Below are 20,600 nucleotides of genomic sequence, written 5' to 3'. Positions count from 1 at the left end.
AAAGGGGTGCACCAAGAGTGCCCACCTCAGGTAACTGGGGAGGCTGAGCCACAGGGCCCTATAGGACACCTAGCACACAAAGCTGCTCTATCAACACAGGGAAGCAACCAAAATGTGGAGACAAAGAAACAGGTCACAAATGAAAGAAATGGAGAAAAGCAAACTACTGGATATAGAGTTCAAAACTATGGTTATAAGGTTACTCAAGAATCTTCTAGAAACCTCCGAGAAATTTAGTGAGACCCTTGAGGATATGAAAAAGGACCAACTAGAAATTAAGCATACACTGAAATAAAGAATAATATACAGAGATCCAACAGCAGTCTAGAGGATCCCAAGAATCAAGTCAAAGATTTGAAATACAAAGAAGCAAAAAACACCCAACTGAAAAAGAAAAAAGAATAAAAAAATATGAAGATAGTCTAGGGAGCCTCTGGGACAACTTCAAGTGTACTAACACCCGAATTATGGGGGTGCCAGAAGAAGATAGAGAACAAGTTATTAAAAACCTATTTGAAGAAATAATGTCAGAAAACTTCCCCTACCTGGTGAAAGAAATAGACTTAGAAGTCCAGGAAGTGCAGAGAACCCCAAACAAAAGGAATCCAAAGAGGACCACACCAAGACACATCATAATTAAAATGCCAAGAGCAAAAGACAAAGAGAGAATATTAAAAGCAGCAAGAGAAAAAGTTAGTTACCTACAAGGGAGCATCCATATGATTGTCAGCTGATTTCTCAACAGAAACTATGCAGGCCAGAAGGGAGTGGCAAGAAATATTCAAAGTGATGAATAGCAAGAACCTACAACCAAGATTACTCTACTCAGCAAAGCTATCATTTAGAATTGAAGGTCAGATAAAGATCTTCACAGATAAGAAAAAGCTAAAGGAGTTCATCACCACCAAACCAGTATTATATGAAATGCTGAAGGGTATTCTTCAAGAAGAGGAAGAAGAAGAAAAAAGTAAAGATAAAAATTATGAACATCGGCCAAGACCGGTTTGGCTCAGTGGATAGAGCGTCGGCCTGCGGACTCAAGGGTCCCAGGTTCGATTCCGGTCAAGGGCATGTGCCTTGGTTGCGGGCACATCCCCGGTGGGGGGTGTGCAGGAGGCAGCTGATCGATGTTTCTCTCATCGATGTTTCTGACTCTCTGTCCCTCTCTTCCTCTCTGTAAAAAATCAATAAAATATATTTAAAAAAAAATTATGAACATCAAAGTGACAACAAATACTTATCTATCAACACATGAATCTAAAAAGTGAATAAAAAAATCTGATGAACAGAATAAACTGGTGAATATAATAGAATCAGGGGCATAGAAAGGGAGTGGACTGACAATTCTCGGGGGAAGGGGGTATAGGGGGTGCGGGAAGAGACGGGACAAAAATCATACACCTATGGATGAGGACAGTGGGGGTGGGGTTAGGGCAGAGGGTGGGGTGGGAACCTGGTGGAGGGGAGCTATGGGGGGGAAAAGGAACAACTGTAATAATCTGAACAATAAAGATTTATTTTTAAAAATGCAGGAAAAATAAAAGAAACCGACCAATCAGAACCAAATATGGGTGAACTGTGGGGAGCCAGTGGCTGCCTAGGAGGCAAAGCTTTTGACGCTGATTGGCCTAGAAACCAACCAGTCAGAACCAAATCTGGGTGAACTGTGAGGAGCAAATGGCTGCCTAGGAGGCAGAGCTTTTGACGCTGACTGGCATAGAAACTGACCATTCAGAACCAAATTGGCCGGCAGAGGAGGACAGTTGGGGGCAAGATCAGGCCTGCAGGGGAGGGCAGTTAGGGGTGATCAGTTAGGCAGAGGCAGTTAGGGGCGATCAGGCTGGCAGGGAAGGGCAGTTGGGGGCGAGATCAGGCCTGCAGGGGAGGGCAGTTGGGGGTGACCAGGCCTGAGGGGAGGGCAGTTGGGGGGGACCAGGCCTGCAGGGAAAGGCAGTTGGGGGCCATCAGGTCAGCAAGGGAGGGCAGTTTTGGGGGACCAGGCTTGCAGGGGAGGCCATTAGGGGCGAGATCAGGCCTGCAGGGAAAGGCAGTTGGGGGCCATCAGGTCAGCATGGGAGGGCAGTTGGGGGCGACCAGGCCAGCAAGGGAGCAGTTAGGTGTTAATCAGGCAGGCAGGGGAGCAGTTAGGGGGTGATCAGGCTGGCAGGCAGAAGCGGTTAGAGGCAATCAGGCAGGCAGGCAGGCAGGCAGGCAAGCGGTTAGAAGCCAGCAGTCCCCGATTGTGAGAGGGATGTTAGATTTGAGAGGGTGCAAGAAGGGAGTGGCAAGAAATATCAAAGTGATGAATAGCAAGAACCTACAACCAAGATTACTCTACCCAGCAAAGCTATTGTGCACTGGGTCTCTAGTTAGAGTAAAAGAGTGTATATGGTCCTAAAGAACATTTCATTCTGATCATGACGAAGGTTGATTGTATCAAGCAGCCCCACAACAGAGAGCACCCCTAATAAATGGACTAATTTTAATTTGTCTTCATTAGATTCAGTATGTCTCAACTGATTTCCATTGACAAAATTTTAAACTGAAATATGAAGATTTAGGTTAGGTTAGTCTCTGATAAAACTAGACAGTGTTAGAATGATGACTGAAGACATGTAGAATTTGGTGGTTTTTTTTTTTTATATCTATGAGTAAAAGATTGTAGGTGAGGGAAAGGAGAATATAAATAACAAACACTGGATTAAAATGTTACTTTGATTCTATGGTAGTAGAAGTAACCTTGTCTGGCATCTGAGTTGTATAACTAAAGATTTTACATGGTTTTAATATTTTTTTCCTAGCTTCAAACCAGAACAGAGGACTCCAAAATCCACTTCCTCAACCCATGCAGAGTAATTCTAGAATTACTGTTTTTGATGAAAATGCTGATGAGGCTTCTATAGCAGAGCTGTCTAAGCCTACAGTCCAGCCATGGATAGCACCCCCTGTGTCCAGGGCCAAAGAAAATGAGCTGCAAGCGGGCCCTTGGAACGTAGGCAGGCCTTTGGAATACAGGGTAAGGACTCTTACTTTGATCCAGTGTCTTTGCCAACATAAAGAAAGACTTCAGATTTAGATTACAGGAGTATTTTTAGCATCTTTAAAAAAGATTCTTCTTGCATAATTAGGCATGGTCTGCATATGTTGTGTCAGAATGTAAAGCCATGGTAATTTTCATTTTCTTCATCGCCAGCCTCATGACAATACAGCTTCTGTGACAGCTGTACCCTCCATGCTGCCCAGTTTTACTCCATATGTGGAAGAGACTGCACAACAGCCTGTTATGTGAGTTTGATTTTCAGATTTTTTGAGGTTGGGATTATTAAGCATGGGCAGAGGTATCTATCCTAATTCCCAAAGGTATTTTCATCTTTGTGGGTGTGAAAGTAACCAAAGTTTTATGTTTCCTTTATGTCTATATTCCTTTGAGTATGTTAGAGCTAAAAGACCATTTGATAATATTCTTACATTCTTACTGAAAAATAAACTTAATAGGTTTATATTTACACTAGAGGCCTGGTGCACAAAATTTGCACATGGGGGAGGTGTCCCTCAGCCCAGCCTGCACCCTCTCCAATCTAGGACCCCTCGAAGGATGTCCTACTGCTGGTTTACAGGGATCAGGCCTAAGCCGGCAGTCGGACATCCCTCTTGCAATCCGGGACTGCTGGCTCCTAACCGCTCACCTGCCTGCCTGCCTGCCTGATTGCCCCTAACCACTCTGCCTGCATTTCTGTTTATAAGAAGGAGTGATGACTAGATAATCAGGCAGTCTCAGATTTGTTCTAATATATAACATTGTGGCATTATAATACTAGATCGTATTTTGTGCCCCAGTGCAACCTAACTCATAAGTAATCTATAACCCTATACTATATGGTAGGTAGTGTAGCAGAGTAAAAATAGATAAGATTTAGAGTAAAAATTCTGTCTGATAAGAGCTCATTACTAGGGAGGTTAGTCTTTTTAAAATATAGATATATATTTTCTTTGATTTTAGAAAGAGGAAGGGAGAAGGAGAGAGAGGTAGAAACTTCAATTGGCTGCCTCTTGTAGGCCCCCTACTGTGGATTGAGCCTGAAACTCAGAATCAAACTGGCAACCTCTTGGTGCATGGGTGAACACTCAACCACTAAGCCACACTGGCATGGCAGAAGATTATTCTTAAGAAAATAATGAGCCAAGGCCGGTTTGGCTCAGTGGATAGAGCGTCGGTCTGGGGACTGAAAGGTCCCAGGTTCGATTCCAGGTCAAGGGCACGTACATTGGTTGCGGGCACATCCCCAGTAGGGGGTGTGCAGGAGGCAGCTGGTCGATGTTTCTCTCTCATCGATGTTTCTAGCTCTCTATCCCTCTCCCTTCCTCTCTGTAAAAAATCAATAAAATATATTTTAAAAAAAAGAAAATAATGGATATTTATGAAAAATTACCTGAAAAAATTTATAGCACGTATTTATAGATGTTTAATTTTTTTAATGTTTCAAATTACTTTGTAGAAATAATTATGTCAGGCTGAAATGGGTTTGGCTCAGTGGATAGAGTGTCGGCCTTTGGACTGAAAGGTCCTGGGTTCGATTCTGGTCAAGGGCATATACCTTGGTTGCGGGCACATCCCCAGTGGGGGATGTGCAGGAGGCAGTTGATCGATGTTTCTCTCTCATCGATGTTTCTAACTCTCTGTCCCTCTCCCTTCCTCTCTGTAAAAAATCAATAAAATATATTAAAAAAGAAAAAGAAATAATTATGTCAGAATAAATGTGGTATAGAAAATGTTCAACACTATTTTCATTAAACTCTTTTTCATGGCTGTCTTGTTTGACTTTTCTATAACATTTTTGTTTAGTTTGTGTTTTTCTTAATATGTTTCAGGAACTCTTGATTTATTAAGAAAACCAGCTAAACTTTGTAATAGGAGTTGTAAATATTTTCCTCTAGTTTGCCACTTATCTTTTGATGTTGTCTAGTAGCAACCATTATAACAATATTTTAATTTTTTACACAATCAAATTTTACCATCTTTGCCCTAGCCCAGTGGTCGGCAAACTGTGGCTCGCGAGCCACATGCGGCTTGCAAGCCGTGGTTTGCTGCTCTGTTGACTAATGAGTTTTCCGACCACTGGATAGGGGCTTAATCACAAGGAACAACAACAGCCTATAATTATTGGAATCGAGAGTCTAGGTCAGTGGTTGGCAAACTCATTAGTCAACAGAGCAGCAAACCGTGGCTTGCGAGCAGCATGTGGCTCGTGAGCCGCAGTTTGCTGACCACTGTCCTAGCCGGTTTGGCTCAGTGGATAGAGCGTCAGCCTGCGGACTAAAGGGTCCCAGGTTTGATTCCGGTCAAGGGCACATGCCCGGGTTGCGGCCTCGATCCTCAGTAGGGGGCGTGCAGAGGCAGCCGATCAATGATTCTCTCTCATCATTGATGTTTCTATCTCTCACTCCCTCTCCCTTCCTCTCTGAAATCAATAAAAAAAAATTTTAAATCAACAAATTTTACTATCTTTATGATTTTTTTAATGATAATTTTGTTTTTCTCAAATGTCATTTATTAGAAAATAAAATTCCGGAGAAAGTAGGAGATACAAGGACAGCTGGGAAGTGGGTACAGTACACAGACCTATTTAAATAAAACACAGACCTCTTTAAATCATGGGCATAGAGGATCAAAATAAAATGAGCTACAGGCATCCCTGGCTGGGTGGTTCATTTGGTTGGAGTATCGCCCTGTATACCAAAAGGTTGTGTGTAGGTTCTATTCCTTGTCAGGGCACATATCTAGGTTGCAGATTCGATCCCCGGTTGAATCCCCAGTTGGGGTGCATCCAGGAGACAACCAATCAATCTTCCTTCCTTTTTTCCTTTCCACATCTCTGTCTGTCTCTGTCTCTGTCTCTGTCTCTCTCTCTCTCTCTCTCGCTTAAAAAGGCAATAAAAACATATCCTGAGGTGAGGATTAAAAAAAAAGCTGCAGGCAAAAAGCCAGTAACACATCTATGGTTCGGAGCTTAATCACAAGGAACAGCAACAGAGAGGTTCACTCCTGTTTCCCACTTCCCTTACTCCTCCCCACAGCAGTCAGTTCTATCCTTGGTGTTTTCAATTAAACAAAAGAGTTTAAACTTTTTTGCCACCCGATGGTTTCAATGAATGCAGCTTCTTTCTCCAGTTATGGAATGAGTCAGCAAAAGGGGGAATTTCTGATCCTTGGAGCTGGGGAGGAAGCTGAGGAGGGACAAACAGTTCACAAAGTATCCCCCATTATCTCTGTTCCTCAATCATGAGGCACATCCAGCCTATTCTGGTTTAAAACATTAATAAGAAATTCAAAGTCTCTCCCTCTTTTTTTCAAGGAAGATAATGCTTTGTAGGCACAAGAGTGAATTTCAAATCCAAATGGTAGGAAATGAGTATCTTAATATATAAAAAGCCAGGGGCCACCCTAGCTGGTTTAGCTCAGTGGATAGAGCGTCAGCCTGTGGACTGAAGGGTCCCAGGTTCGATTCCGGTCAAGGGCATGTACCTTGGTTGCAGGCGCATCCCCGGTGGGAGGTGTGCAAGAGGCAGCTGATCAATGTTTCTCTCTCATTGATGTTTCTAACACTCTATCTCTCTCCCTTCCTCTCTGTAAAAAATCAATAAAATATATTTTTTTTAAAAAGCCAGGGGCCGGGACCGGTTTGGCTCAGTGGATAGAGCGTCGGCCTGCGGACTGAAGGGTCCCAGGTTCGATTCCGGACAGGGGCATGTACCTTGGTTGCGGGCACATCCCCGGTGGGGGGTGTGCAGGAGGCAGCTGGTCGATGTTTCTCTCTCATCGATGTTTCTAGCTCTCTGTCCCTCTCTCTTCCTCTCTGTAAAGAATCAATAAAATTAAAAAAAAAAAAAAAAAAAGCCAGGGGCCATCACGACAGAAACAATCAAACGGACAACCGAACAGCAGGCTGCGTGGGGCAATAAGACCAGCAGGAGAGTTAGTGAGGGACAACCAAACGACTGATCAGCAGGCTGCATGGGGCAACCAGGCCGCCGGGGGGGAGGGGCAGTTGGGGGTGACCAGGCTGGCAGGGGGGACAGTTGGGGCTGGCGCGGGGGGGGGCAGTTAGGGGCAACCAGGCCGGCAGGGGGGGCAGTAAGGGGCGACCAGGCCGGCGGGGAGAAGCAGTTAGGGGCGACCAGGCTGGCAGAGGGAGGCAGTTGAGGGTGACCAGGCTGGCAGGGGGGCCAGTAAGGGGTGACCAGGCTGGCAGGGGGGCAGTTAGGGGAGATCAGGCCGGCAGGCAGAGGTGGTTAGGGGTGATCAGGCTGGCAGGGATGGCAGTTTGGGGCAATCAGGCAGTCAGGCAGGTGAGCAGTTAGGAGCCAGCGGTGAGAGGGATGTCTGACTGCTGGTTTAGGCCTGATCCTGGGGCCTAAACTGACAGTTGGACATCCCCCAAGGGGTCCTGGATTGGAGAAGGTTCAGGCTAGGCTCAGGTCATCCCCCCCCCCCCCCCATGCACGAATTTCATGCACTGGACCTCTAGTATATATATATATAAAAGGCTAATATGCAAAATGTCCCCTTGGGAGTTCAACCCGGAGCCCGGGAGTTCGATTGCTCGCTATGATGTGCGCTGACCACCAGGCGGTGGTGCGGAATGAAGGAAGGCCCTGGATGGCAGCCGGCATCCAGGAAAGGAAGGCCCCAGCCGGCAGCCGGCAGCCGGCAGCCAGGGAAGGAAGGTCCCGGCCAGCAACTGGCAGCCAGGGAAGGAAGGCCCCGGCCAGCAGCTGGAAGCCCCCAATTGGCCCTGATCACCAGCTAGGCCTAGGGACCCTACCTGTGCACGAATTTTGTGCACCAGACGTCTAGTTAAGATATAAGAGTCCCAGTCTCTTCCTCCCAGCTCCAGGGGATCAATCACCACTCTAATCCAGCCTCCCTGAGAACAAAGAAAATCACTGGAAAAACAAGTTATGGTGTTTTTTAAATCCTCACCTGAGGATTTTTTTTTTTTTATATGAGAGGTGTGGGGGAGGGAGAGGGAGAGAAATATTGATGTGAGAGAGAAACATTGATCAGTTGCCCACCCCTGGCTCATGCCATGCCGGAACAGAACTCTAAGCCTTTTGGTGCACAGGGCAACACTCCAAATAACTGACCCACCCTACTATGGCAGGAAAAACAAGTCTTGATGGGACCCCATGCCCCTTTCCTTCAGATAAGGCATCCCTTTGGCTCCAGGTTACATAGGTTTATGGTCCCATAGAATGAGGGAAATTCTTATTAAAAACTAGAGGCCCGATGCACCAAGATTCATGCAAGAATGGGCCTTCCTTCCCCTGGCTGCCGGCACCACCTTTGCTCGGCCCGGAGCTGCCTTTCCATTCCGGCCCAGAGCCGCCTTTCCACCTTCCCACGCTGCCTAGAGGCCCAGAGCAGCTGGGGTGTTGCAGAATGCCTGCGTCGTCACCATTGGCTGGTGGTCATCACGAAGGTACGGTCAATTAGTATGTTATTCTTTTATTAGTTTAGATGTGAAAGAAATGGAGCTTGGGAGAGAAACAGCACAAGAGGAGTGCTGGGTTATGGGGAAGGCTTCCAAGGACTATCTAGCTGGCAGCAATGTTGGCATCTGCAGCCTAGGAGCCCCCTTCCCAGGACCCACATGCCCTTGGGAAAGAAATCAAGGGCCAAGGCATCATATTATCCCACAGAAAAAAATGAAGAGAGTGACCCATGAAGGAGCAGCCCCACCATATTCACAGGGACCAGCTGGCCCCCAGAAGGGTGAGAGAATGGAGGGGTAGATGGCATATTCAGGGCAAGTCCTAGCAAAAAAGGTGAAGATGAGAGGAAAATCTCTCCCCACCCCCCACCCCAAAAGAGCACTAGTTTCTGAATACAGGTCCTTTGCAGAACTCCATAAAAAGGCCCTTTCCTTACACACACAGGAATCCCACTGCTCTCCTTTGGAAGCAAAATCAGAAAGTCCGGCAGCACAGGCCTCAGTCCAGCATACTCAGCCCTTCCTGCTCCTCCTGGACTTGTCCTTAGAGAGGGGAGCTCTAATGGAGGACTCACTGGGCCCCTCCCCAAATAATTCCTATAGAGAGAAAAACAAAAAAAACAAACACAAATCTAGGGGGAAAGTCCAATAAGAACCATATCATACAAAAATCCAAATAGTCTTACTCTTTTTGCTTTCTGAGGCATATGTGAGTTTCTTCTTACAAGACTTTTGTCCAGATAGGACAGTGGTCGGCAAACTCATTAGTCAACAGAGCGGCAAACTGCGGCTCTCAAGCTGCATGTGGCTTGCGAGCCGCAGTTTGCTGACCACTGAGTAAGGACATTACTATTTCCTTTTTAACAAATAAAAATAAAGCCCTGGTCAGTGTTTCACTCTCATGTCAATGTTTCTCTCTCTCCTCCCTTCCTCCCTCTCTCTGTAAAAATCAATTTTAAAATCTTTTTAAAAAATAAAATAAATAAAGATATCTGCCCTGGCCAGTGTGGCTTAGTTGGTTGGAGCATTTTCCCATACACTGAAAGGTGATGGGTTCAATTGCTGGTCAGGGCACTTACTCAGGTTGTGGTTCATCCCTGGTCCAGGTGAGTGAGTACAGGAGGCAACCAATGTTTCTCTCTCCCTCTGTCTCCCTCTACATTTAAAAAAAAAAAAAAAAGATAATCCACATTGCTCCCTTGACACAAGGTAAACTTAAAACTTGGCTGCAACCTCACAGCCTCCAAGGGCCTGTTCATTACAACCAACTCAAATTCAATCTGCAGAGGAAGGGATGGCAGAGAGCTTCTTACTTTCTATCACCGAGGCCCCATCCACCTGGATGGACAACAAGAAGACCTGCCAAGGGCTCTGCCCCTTCACAAGGAAAAGACAAGTCACACAGGGAGAGTCCTCTCCACCAGCTCCATCACCAGCCTGAGGCCCAGGCCAGGCCTCTGCTGGGCTCACGAGGTCTTGTGACTTTAAGATCCTAGTTTGAACCAGCAGATCCTAGTTTGCACCTGACCAAGGAGAAGGTTCTTCCAGAATCCTTGCTCACTCAGCATACTCAGCTGTAGTTCCTGCTGCTGCAGGTCTCCCTTGGGGATCTCATCATACACCAGCATTTCATTGTAGGTGGGGTTGCAGGTTTTTTTGAGCCACTTTGGTTTTCTTCATAATGGTTTTCTGAGGGTTAGGAAGGAGGAAAATCTTCACATAGAGGTCAGTGTCATTCCCATTCAGGAGCCGTTGCAAGCCCCGAATATGCATCACCATGATGAAGAGTTTATTGTTTTTGTAGGAGATGGATAGCTTCAACTCCCCTCCCCACTTCCAAATGGGATGGGGCCCAAAAGCCATCTGAGGACTTGGGAACTGGTATGGTGCTTGAATCCTTTTCATCCCAAGGCAGGGGGTGGAAGAAGGTATATACCAAATCACACTCTGTCACCTCCAGGTGGTGTGGATCAAATGCCTCTTTTATTTATTTATTTTTATTTTTGCTGTTGTTACTGCAACCTAACTACCTCTGCTTTTATTCATCCCATTGATTCTTTATGATGTCACAGATCTCTCATGTGAAGCATAGTAACCTCCATCTTGTATAAAAACTGCTGTTTGAAATTCTCTGCTATTGTTAGATAGTCCTTTGTTCTGTAAACTCTGTCATTTTTAGACAGTCTCTTATTCTGTAGAATAACTGTTTCAGTTTGAATAATAGAAAAAGATAAAAACTTAACTGTCTGACCTTGTAAGCTAGCCATCTAACGTAATGGACTAATCCTATCTAATTAAAGAGTAATATGCAATTTAACCATCACTCCACTACACCCACAAGCCATTCCCACCAGCCAATCAAGAGCAAGTATGCAGATTAACCCAACGAAGATGGCTGCGGCCACGGAGCGAGCAGGAAGCTTGGGTTTCCCCAGCAATGGAGGAAGCCAAGCTTTCCCCACACCCTGGCCTGCCTTGGTCTTCACTCAAGGCTACAAAGTTACAATTATAGAAGATAAATAAAGCCCAGATACCAGGGCCTCCGCTCGGGTCACCGGGGGACGTGGCCGGCCTGCAAACCACCATAGGCCCCTCGCCCAGGCCGCCCCACGCCCCAAGGGAACCCCCACCCTGATCCGGGACACCCTTCAGAGCAAACCAGCTGGCCCCCACCCGTGCACCAGGCCTCTATCCTATCTAAAAAAAAAAAAAAAAGGGTAATATGCAAATTGACCATCACTCCAACACCATATGGCTGCCCCCATGTGGACACAAGATGGCCGCCACAAGATGGCCAGCAGGTGAGGGCAGTTGGGAGGGACCAGGCCTGCAAGGGAGGGCAGTTGTAGGCGATCAGGCCAGCAGGGGAGTGCAGTTAGGGGTGACCTGGCCAGCAGAGGAGGGCAATTGGGGGCGACTAGGCCTGCAGGGAAGGGCAGTTGTGGGGGACCCAGGCCTGCAGGGGAGAGCAGTTGTGGGGGACCAGGCCTGCAGGGGAGGGCAGTTAGGGGCAAACAGGCTTGCAGGGCAGGGGAGTGGTTAGGGGGTGATCAGGCTGGCAGGCAGAAGCGGTTAGAGGCAATCAGGAAGGCAGGCAGGCGAGCAGTTGGGGCCCAGCAGTCCTTGATTGTGAGAGGGATCCCAGATTGGAGAGGGTGCAGGGTGGGCTGAGGGACACCCCCCCCATGCACGAATTTCATGCATCAGGCCTCTAGTCCTATCTAAGAAAAGAGTAATATGCAAATTGACTGTCACTCCAAGACACAAGATGGCTGCCCCCGTGTGGACACAAGATGGCCGCCACAAGATGGCCAGCAGGAGAGGGCAGTTGGGGGAGTCAGGCCAGCAGGGGAGGGCAGTTGTGGGGGACAAGGCCTGCAGGGGAGGGCAGTTGGGGGGTGGGACCAGGCCTGCTGAGGGGGACCAGGACAGCAGGGGAGGGCAGTTGGGGGGGGCCCCAGGCCTGCAGAGGAGGGCAGTTAGGGGCAAACAGGCCTGCAGGGGAGGGCAGTTGTGGGCAATCAGGCCAGCAGAGGAGGGCAGTTGGGGAAGACCAGGCCAGCAGGGGAGGGCAGTTGGGGGGACCAGGACAGCAGGGGAGGACAGTTAAGGGTGACCAGACTGGCAGGGGAGGGCATTCAGGGGTGACCAAGCCAGCAGGGACGGCAGTTAGGGGCAATCGGGCTGGCCGGGGAGCAGTTAGGCGTCGATCAGGCTGGCAGAGGAGTGGTTAAGGGGTGATCAGGCTGGCAGGCAGAAGCGGTTAGGGGCAATCAGGCAGAGGCAGGTGAGCCGTTTGGAGCCAGCAGTCCTGGATTGTGAGAGGCATCCCAGATTGGAGAGGGTGCAGACTGGGCTGAGGGACAACTCCTCGCCCCACCCCCACCCCCGTGCACGAATTTCATGCACCGGGCCTCTAGTACTGATAATAATTCCCATATTTTTATGCCAAATGTTTGTTCTTTATGTATCCAAGATTACAAACTGTAACAATAACTCACACAAAGCCCTTTGTAAAATCTGCTGACAAAGAAGCTGAAAAGGTAATAAATACGAGAAACTTCCTGTGTGACTTCGCTCAGAGATTTGGAAGAAACACCTCCCTCTAGGCCACATGCAATAAATGACTCCTAATTAATTGGCTCATTAAGGTATCCTGTATCTCACTCGCTGATTTATGATACAACAAATGCAAATCTGATTGTGTCATTTCCTGATCAGAGTCCCTTGCTAGCTCCCCATAACCTATGGGATGAAATCCAAACTCCTTAACATAAATTATTCAACCATTTATGATTTTACCTCTAATAATATCTTCAGTTTTCTCCCCCATATATAGTCACATTATACTGTTGAACTTGTCTAGAATAGCCAATCTTTAGACATTTAAGTTGTTTTGTACTATTTTTGGCTATTATGAATAATGCTTCTTTGAACATTTTATGCGTTTTTGTGTAGACACATGTTTTCACTTCTTTTGGGTATATACCTAGAAGGGGAGTTGGAGAGGTATGTATTAACTCCATGTTTAATATTTCGAGGAACTGTTAAACTTTTTCCAAAGAGACTGCTCCTTTTTATATTTCTACAATGCCATAATGAGGGTTCCGATTTCTCCATATCCTTATTAACACTTGTTATCTATTTTTTGTTTGTTTGTTACTGCCTTTGTGAAGTGGTATCTCATTAGGGTTAGTGATGTTGAACATCTTTTCTTGGGCTTATTTGTCACTTGTGTATCTTATTTAAATAAATTCCTATCAAGTCCTTTGTCTATTTTTCAGTTGGATTATTTGTCTTTTATAGTTGAGTTGTAAGAGTTTATACATTCTGGATAAAAGTCCATTCTTTTGTTTCTGTATCTAAGAAGACTTTGCCTACCCAAAGGCATAAAGATTTACTCCTATGTTTTCTTCCAAGAGTTTTATAGTTTTAGCTCTTACATGTCTGTGACCCATTCTTAGCTAATGTTTGTGTATAGTATAAGGAAGGGTGGGAGTCCAACTTCATTCTTCTGCATGTGGATGCCAGTGTTCCAGCACCATTAGTTGGGAAAACTTTTTTCCCCATTGAATAGTCTTGGTATCCCGATGAAAATCAATTGACCATAATGTATGGGTTTATTTCTGGACTGTTAATAGATCAATCTATTCCATTGATCTATATATCTATCCTTACACCAGTACCAAGCAGTCTCGATTACTGTAGATTTATGCTAACTTTTGAAATCCAGAAGTGCAAGTCCTCCAACTTTGTCCTTTTTAAATATTGTTTTAACCATCTAGTCCCCTAGAAATTCCATATTACATTTAGGATCAGCTTGTAAATGTCTGCAAAATAGGCAGCTGGGATTTTGATTCAGATTGTGTTGAATCTGTGAGTCAATATCTTAACAATATCAAATCTTCAGATCCATGAACATGGGATGTCTTTTCTTTGGTTATATCTTCTTTCATTTCTTTCAACAATGTTTTATAGTTTTCAGAATACAAGTTTTGCACTCTTTTTAAAAATTAGCAGACTTTATTTTTTTTGCTTGAGTATACTTATTTTTTTTTTTATTGACTAAGGTATTACATATATTTCCTTAGTCCCCCATTGCCCCCCCCCCCCCCACCAGTTCATGCCCTCACCCTCCTGGTGTCTGTGTCCATTGGTTATGCTTATATGCACGCATACAAGTCCTTTGGTTGATATCTCCCCCTTAGACTTTATTTTTTAGAACAGTTTTAGGTTTACAGAAAAAATGTGCAGAAAGTACAAAGAGTTCTTATATATTAGCCCCACCTCTTTGCACATTCAATTGTTCCTATTATGAATTAACAATTTGTTATGAATTGACAAAGCAATATTGATTCATTATTATTAACTAACTAGAGGCCCGGTGAATGAAATTCATGCACTCAGGGCAGGTTCCTCAGCCTGGCCTGCGCCCTCTCGCAGTCCGGAAGCCCTTGGAGGATGTCCGACCACTGCGGAGGCGGGAGAGGCTCCCGCCACTGTGCTCACCAGCTGCCGCTGCGCTCGCCAGCCATGAGCCCGGCTTCTGGCTGAGCGACACTCCCCCTGTGGGAGCGCACTGACCACCAGGGGTCAGCTCCTGCATTGAGCATCTGCCCCCTGGTGGTCAGTGTGCATCATAATGACCGGTCGTTCCACTGTCGGGCAATATGAGAGGGCCCAAGCCAGGCCAAAAGACCTCACCAGTGAATGATCGGAGCTGGGGAGGGATGTGGATGGTTGGCCAGCCAGGGAGGGACTGCAGGAGGGCTCCAGGGCGTGTCCAGCCTGGCTCACTCAGTCCCAATTGGCCAGACCCCAGCAGCCAGCTAACCTACCAGTTGGAGTGTCTGCCCCCTGGTGGTCAGTGCACGTCATAGCAAGCAGTTGAGCTGCCTTAGCATATTACACTTTGATTGGTTGAACGGCCAACCGGAGGACCAGACACTTATGTAAGCTATGAACTTCCTATATAATAAAAGCCTAACACATTAGGCTTTTATTATATAGGAAGTTCATAGCTTACATTAGATTTTACTCTAATGTGTTTTGCAATTCTGTGGGTTTTGACAAATGAGTGTCATAGATCCATTATTATAGTGTCACACAGAATATTTTCACTGACCTAAATATTCTCTCTACATTATTTATCCATCCCTCTCCTGAATCCTTGGCAACCACTGATTTTTTATATATTATCTTTATAGTTTTGCCTTTAACCCTTTGCACTTGCTTGCTTTTTCTCGATTCCTGCTACCGATGCTAACCGTGTCGAGTCACACTCGACATCTGAGTGCTAAAGGTTAAAAAAAAATTATTCTGAAATATTGTATTCTTTTTGATGCTGTTATAAATGGAATTGTTTTCTTAATTTTATGTTCAAATTATTCATTGCAGGTATATGAAATACAATTGATTTTTATACATTGATCTTGTATCCTACTTATATTATGAATTCACTTATTCTAATAGTTTTTAGGTGAATTCTTAGGATTTTCTATACATAAGATTAAGTCATCTACAAATATAGATCACTTTACTTCTTCCTTGCCCATCTGGATGCCTTTTATTTATTTTTCTTGCCTCATAGCCCTGGCTAGAACTTTCAGTTTAAATAAAAGTGACAAGAATGGACATTCTTGTCTTGTTCCTGATCTTAGCAGGGGAAGCATTTCATCTTTTGTCCTTAAATAGGATATTTATATGGGTTTTTCACAAATGTCCTTTTGCAAGTTAAGCAAGTCGAGGAAGCCTTTTAAGCAGATAGATGCTTGGACCCTACCATTAAAGGCTCTGATTAAGTGGACTGGGACAAGGACCAGGTATCTTCATTATGAAAAGGTATATAAGAAAATAAAAGTCATAAAGTCATTCTGACCAAGGATTGAGGACATCTGAGCTATCCTTATTGGGGCACTTTATACTTCATTCTTTTCAAACATATATTACCACTCTCATTCTTCCCCTTCAGCTGAGAACCTTGAACTTACATCATCACTTCCCTAAAATTGTATTCCTAACTCCAATTCTTTTGGGTGCTAAACAGTGGGAAATGGGGTATATTGCATAGGTTAATTTCCATTCATATACTGTGTTTGATTAAGAAAATTGTATTGTGGCCCTGCTGGTGTGGCTCAGTGGCTGTGTCGACCTATGATCCAGAAGTTCACGGTTCGATTCCCGGTCAGGGCACATTGCCGGGTTGCGGGCTCGATCCCCAGTGGGGGCATGCAGGAGGCAGCTGATATATGATTTTCTCTCATCATTGATGTTTCTTTCTTTCCCTCTCCCTTTCTCTCTCTGAATTCAATAAAAACATAGTTTTAAAAAACAAAGAAATTGTATTATGATATATGTTTTTTACCTATAAGGAATATAAATATTTGATGACCCTAACTTATGGCTAATTTTCTTCCTAATCATAACATAGTACTTAGAACATGATTGTTGATAACCAATGTAAATTATTTATAGGCTCTTTTCTCAACCTTTTGTGTTTTTGTTTAAAAATCAATCACATTTAGTTTTGCTGCTGACATTGTACTTGTGTCTTATCAAAACGTAAAAAATAACTCATTTAATCTGTATGGTGAATAATAATTATTTTGCTTCTTTTAGGACACCATGTAAAATTGAACCCAGTATAAACCATGTTCTAAGCACAAGAAAGCCTGGAAAGGAAGAAGGTGATCTCCTGCAAAGAGTTCAAAGCCATCAGCAAGCGTCTGAGGAGAAGAAAGACAAGGTGATGTACTGCAAGGAGAAGATTTATGCAGGAGTGGGGGAGTTCTCCTTTGAAGAGATCCGGGCTGAAGTTTTCCGTAAGAAATTAAAAGAGCAAAGGGAAGGTATGAGTATTGATCTATGTACGTTTGTCATAATAACTTAACTTAGTTGTAGGAAGGTTAGTTAGTATATTAAGTCTGAGGAGAATTGCCTTATTTTTTGTATGTTTGTGATGTTTCCGTGGTTTCTACTGTTTCTCTTTCTATTTAAGCTGAACTCCCATTTCTGCTTTCCATGAGACCCCTGAGGGGAAAAAAACTAAGCAACTAAGTCTGTGTTCAAAAGTAAAGGAAGAGAGGAAGCTCTAAACTGTAGGAACAGTTCATATTCACCATTGTAATAGGCAGACAGCTATGATCCCTGACATACATACATGTACATGTCATGCCTCCCCATTAAGTACTTTCTTCATCGTGCCTGAAATATTTCACTTGACTTTTGATACTCTACCTGGAATTTCTCCCAGGACTTACTTAGGTCAACATACTCGGTCACACTGCAATCAGATGATATTTATTTGTATTATTTCTTAAAGACAGTATCTTCCTTCTAAATTAAGGAAAGTTTTACTGTAAGAGAAATTTGGAATTTTGGGAAAATGGGTAGCAGTTCTGGTTTGGAGCCTAGAGTACTTGGGGCAAGAGGTAGTGCTGAATGGGCTGAAAATATTGAAGTATAGTATTTGGAGCTTAAGGCATTAGAAGATGAGGGAGAGCACAGAAAAGGAGGTAGGGGAGGGTCCAAAAGTTCATCCACTTAGATATTTTGACTAGAATCTATACCAAGAAAGAAGAAATGTTTCTTTCTACACAGATATCCAGAATAACCTACTATGGAAAGAAGAGCTGGGAAATTTAACCATTACTTATAATTTACTTATGGAAGAATAATTTCTACCCAGGTGACAAGTTAGAAGCAAACTTCTATAAAGCAGACTGTTGTTAGGAAGTTTGGAATGGCTTTCATTTGTCATATCAACTATATCAAGATTGACAAACGTGCTCTGGGTTCAAATTAATGTATTGAAAAATGGAACCTATGTATATAGGTAGGAGAGGGGGAATGGTTAGAAAGCAAGGAGATGGTTGAGGCTTTTAAAAAACGGGAACCACCCTAACAAAGAAGTAGGCTAGGAAGGTAACCTAATATGAGCTGGGAAAGGAACTAGATACTCAGATAAAAAAAATTAGTGTTTCCTTCAACCTAAGTGTCCATCAATAGATGAATGGATAAAGAAAATGGTGTGTGTGTGTGTGTGTGTGTGTGTGTGTGTGTGTGTGTAATGGACTATTATTCAGCCACAAAAAAAGAATGAAATCTTACCATTTGAAACAACATGGATAAGTCTTAGGGATATAATGAACAGCATGGTGACTCTAATTAATAATGTTGTATTATATATTTGAAAGTTGTTGAAAGAGTAAATGTTTAAAGTTCTCATCACAAGAAAAAATTTTTACAACTGTGTATGGTGACAGATGGTATCTAGACTTATTGTGGTGATCATTTTGCAATATATACAAATATAGAATAATTATGTTGTGTACCTGAAACTAAAATTATATGTCAATTATACCTCAAAAAGACTTTAATAATTAAAAGAAAACAGCATTAAAAAACAAACAAAAAACTTATGTTTGGTTTTTTTTTTTGTTTGTTTTTAAACTTATGTTTCTTTAGGAGAGGTCTAGCTTATACCAGATATATAGATGTAAGATGAAAGTACATTTTATTCTCAGCTAGCCAAAGAAGGACCTATGTTAGGCTTAGATAGTATTTGAATAGATGAAAAGACCTCTGAGGCTTTTTAAATACTCATTTCCTAAGCTGGTCTCTGAATCTAATTCATGAACATGAAATTTCCCTGCTGTGTATAGTTTGCATTCTCATGCCTATAATGAAGTGGTTTCTTGTTACTATTAGAAACTGACTCCAAAGACTGTCACTGATTACTTACTATCAAGTAGGAATACTAGAAATGAGGAAGCCACAGGTATGGCCTATAGAGAGACAAGGTAGTTGTACATTCTTCCCATTGCTACTTCCAAATCATTTTTTCCCTTCTCCAAAAACTCGACCTTTCATTTTCTTTCTACCTCCTGAGCCTCCTTAGTCACTCCCCATCATTCATTAATTGACTAAGTACCTAGCTCTGTATCTTCCTTTCCACCCCTACAGCATCCAGTAGTATGACTTCTCAATTTTGTGTTTGCCATACCTCCTGTGATCTCTTCTTCAACCCTACTGCCCAACTCTTCACATGGTCTTACTGTTGACCTTATCACCCAATGACTTTTTGATCATGCACCATGTTGATTCAAGCCAAAAATATCCAGAAGTCATCTCTGATCACCCTTTTCTTACTGTGCCCACAACTAATGAATAAGCCCATCAACTCTACCACCCCAAATTTTCCAAATCTTTTGTTTATCACCACTCCCATTATTAATCCAAACCACAATCTTTTAGCTAGACTACAACTAGACTTTCTACATTCACTCTGGGCTTAATGCAATCCATTTTGCGCACAACAAATGATCTTTTTTAAAAATCAGGTTATGTCACTTCTTTACTTAAAATTCTCCAGTGTTTTTCATTATCTTAGAATGCAATATAAACTCTTTAACCCCATGTGACTTGGCCTCTGCTTACCTCTCCAACCCCATCATTTACTTTTCTCCCTCTTACCATACTGCCTACCATGCTGGCTTTCATTTGGATCCTTGAGCACAGTGATATTGTTCCTTCATTAGGGCTTTTGTGCCAGCTAGTCTCTTGGCCTAGAATCTTTCCCTAGGTCTGTATATGATTGGCCCCTAGTTATTCAGATTATAGCTTTATAATGTTTCTTTCTGATAATGATCTCCCCTCATCACTGGCCTTAAATAGCCCCTGACTTCCATCCCCTACCCAGTCACATATTTTCACATCACTTATTTTACTTTATTTTTAAACCTGATTTTCTTGTTAATTTGTGTGTGTGTGTATTTGTCTCCCCCAAATTGAATGTTAGCATCACATGACCAAGGACTTTGCATTATGTACCACTGAGATATAAATGCTCAAGAGTTGTGCTTGGCATGTAGTAGATACTTTATTTTTTACTGTCTGAATAAATGAGACCTCAAGTTGAGGGTTCTGCACCACATATATCATTCATATCTGTAATATTAACATCCATGTTAAGGACATGAAACCCAAACGCAGTTTTGACAGAGTAAATTGCTATGAAGAGTAAATGCCTGGGCCAACTTTATTGTTTCTAGCTGAGCTACTGATCATTGCAGAAAAGAGAGCAGAAATGCAGAAACAAATTGAAGAGATGGAGAAGAAGCTAAAAGAAATTCAAACTACTCAGCAAGAAAAAGCGGGTGATCAGGTTACTTCTCTTTTATTTTTAATACATGAAACTAAAGTTTATTAAAACAAATTTATGCAATGTAAAAGCATAGAAGGTAAAAGTCCTCAACCCCCATTTAGAGTTTTCTGTAGTTCCTTAACTGTTAATAACAGCAAAGTTGAACAGGAAAGTAATTTAACAAGTGATTTCAAATGGAATTAGTGGCATGTGAAACAATTTATTAACTTCTAAGTTATATTCTAAACCATTGTTTTGTTACCTCTAATTTTAGCTCTTTTTTTCTATTCATTCTCCATTAAAATGGGGCTAACTAAAGAAATTCAGTATATGGTTGGCATTCTCATAACAGTGCCAGTTGATACTAGGAACGTAAATTATTGGAAAGAACTTTTGTGGAACAGACATTTTATCTTATTGGTGGATATCTAGGGGGAAAGTACGATAAAGCTAACTTTGTAACT

At 43.3% G+C, this 20,600-nt stretch overlaps 1 protein-coding gene across 1 annotated transcript in view; it reads left to right on the top strand.

Moving 5' to 3' along the window:
- The window catches only part of BUB1B (BUB1 mitotic checkpoint serine/threonine kinase B), a 72,978-nt gene that overhangs the window by 26,950 nt on the left and 25,428 nt on the right, over positions 1-20,600 (top strand). The window contains exons 6-9 of the mRNA XM_008142993.3: positions 2,802-3,016; positions 3,194-3,285; positions 16,611-16,840; positions 20,045-20,157. Coding sequence (XP_008141215.2) covers positions 2,802-3,016; positions 3,194-3,285; positions 16,611-16,840; positions 20,045-20,157 — 650 coding nt within the window. The remainder of the gene's footprint in view (positions 1-2,801; positions 3,017-3,193; positions 3,286-16,610; positions 16,841-20,044; positions 20,158-20,600) is intronic.

The sequence above is a fragment of the Eptesicus fuscus genome, chromosome 5 (assembly GCF_027574615.1).
Source record: "Eptesicus fuscus isolate TK198812 chromosome 5, DD_ASM_mEF_20220401, whole genome shotgun sequence".
Lineage (NCBI taxonomy): Eukaryota > Metazoa > Chordata > Mammalia > Chiroptera > Vespertilionidae > Eptesicus > Eptesicus fuscus.
The sequence above is the reverse complement of the archived record's forward strand: the minus strand, read 5'-3'. Positions and strand labels throughout refer to the sequence as shown.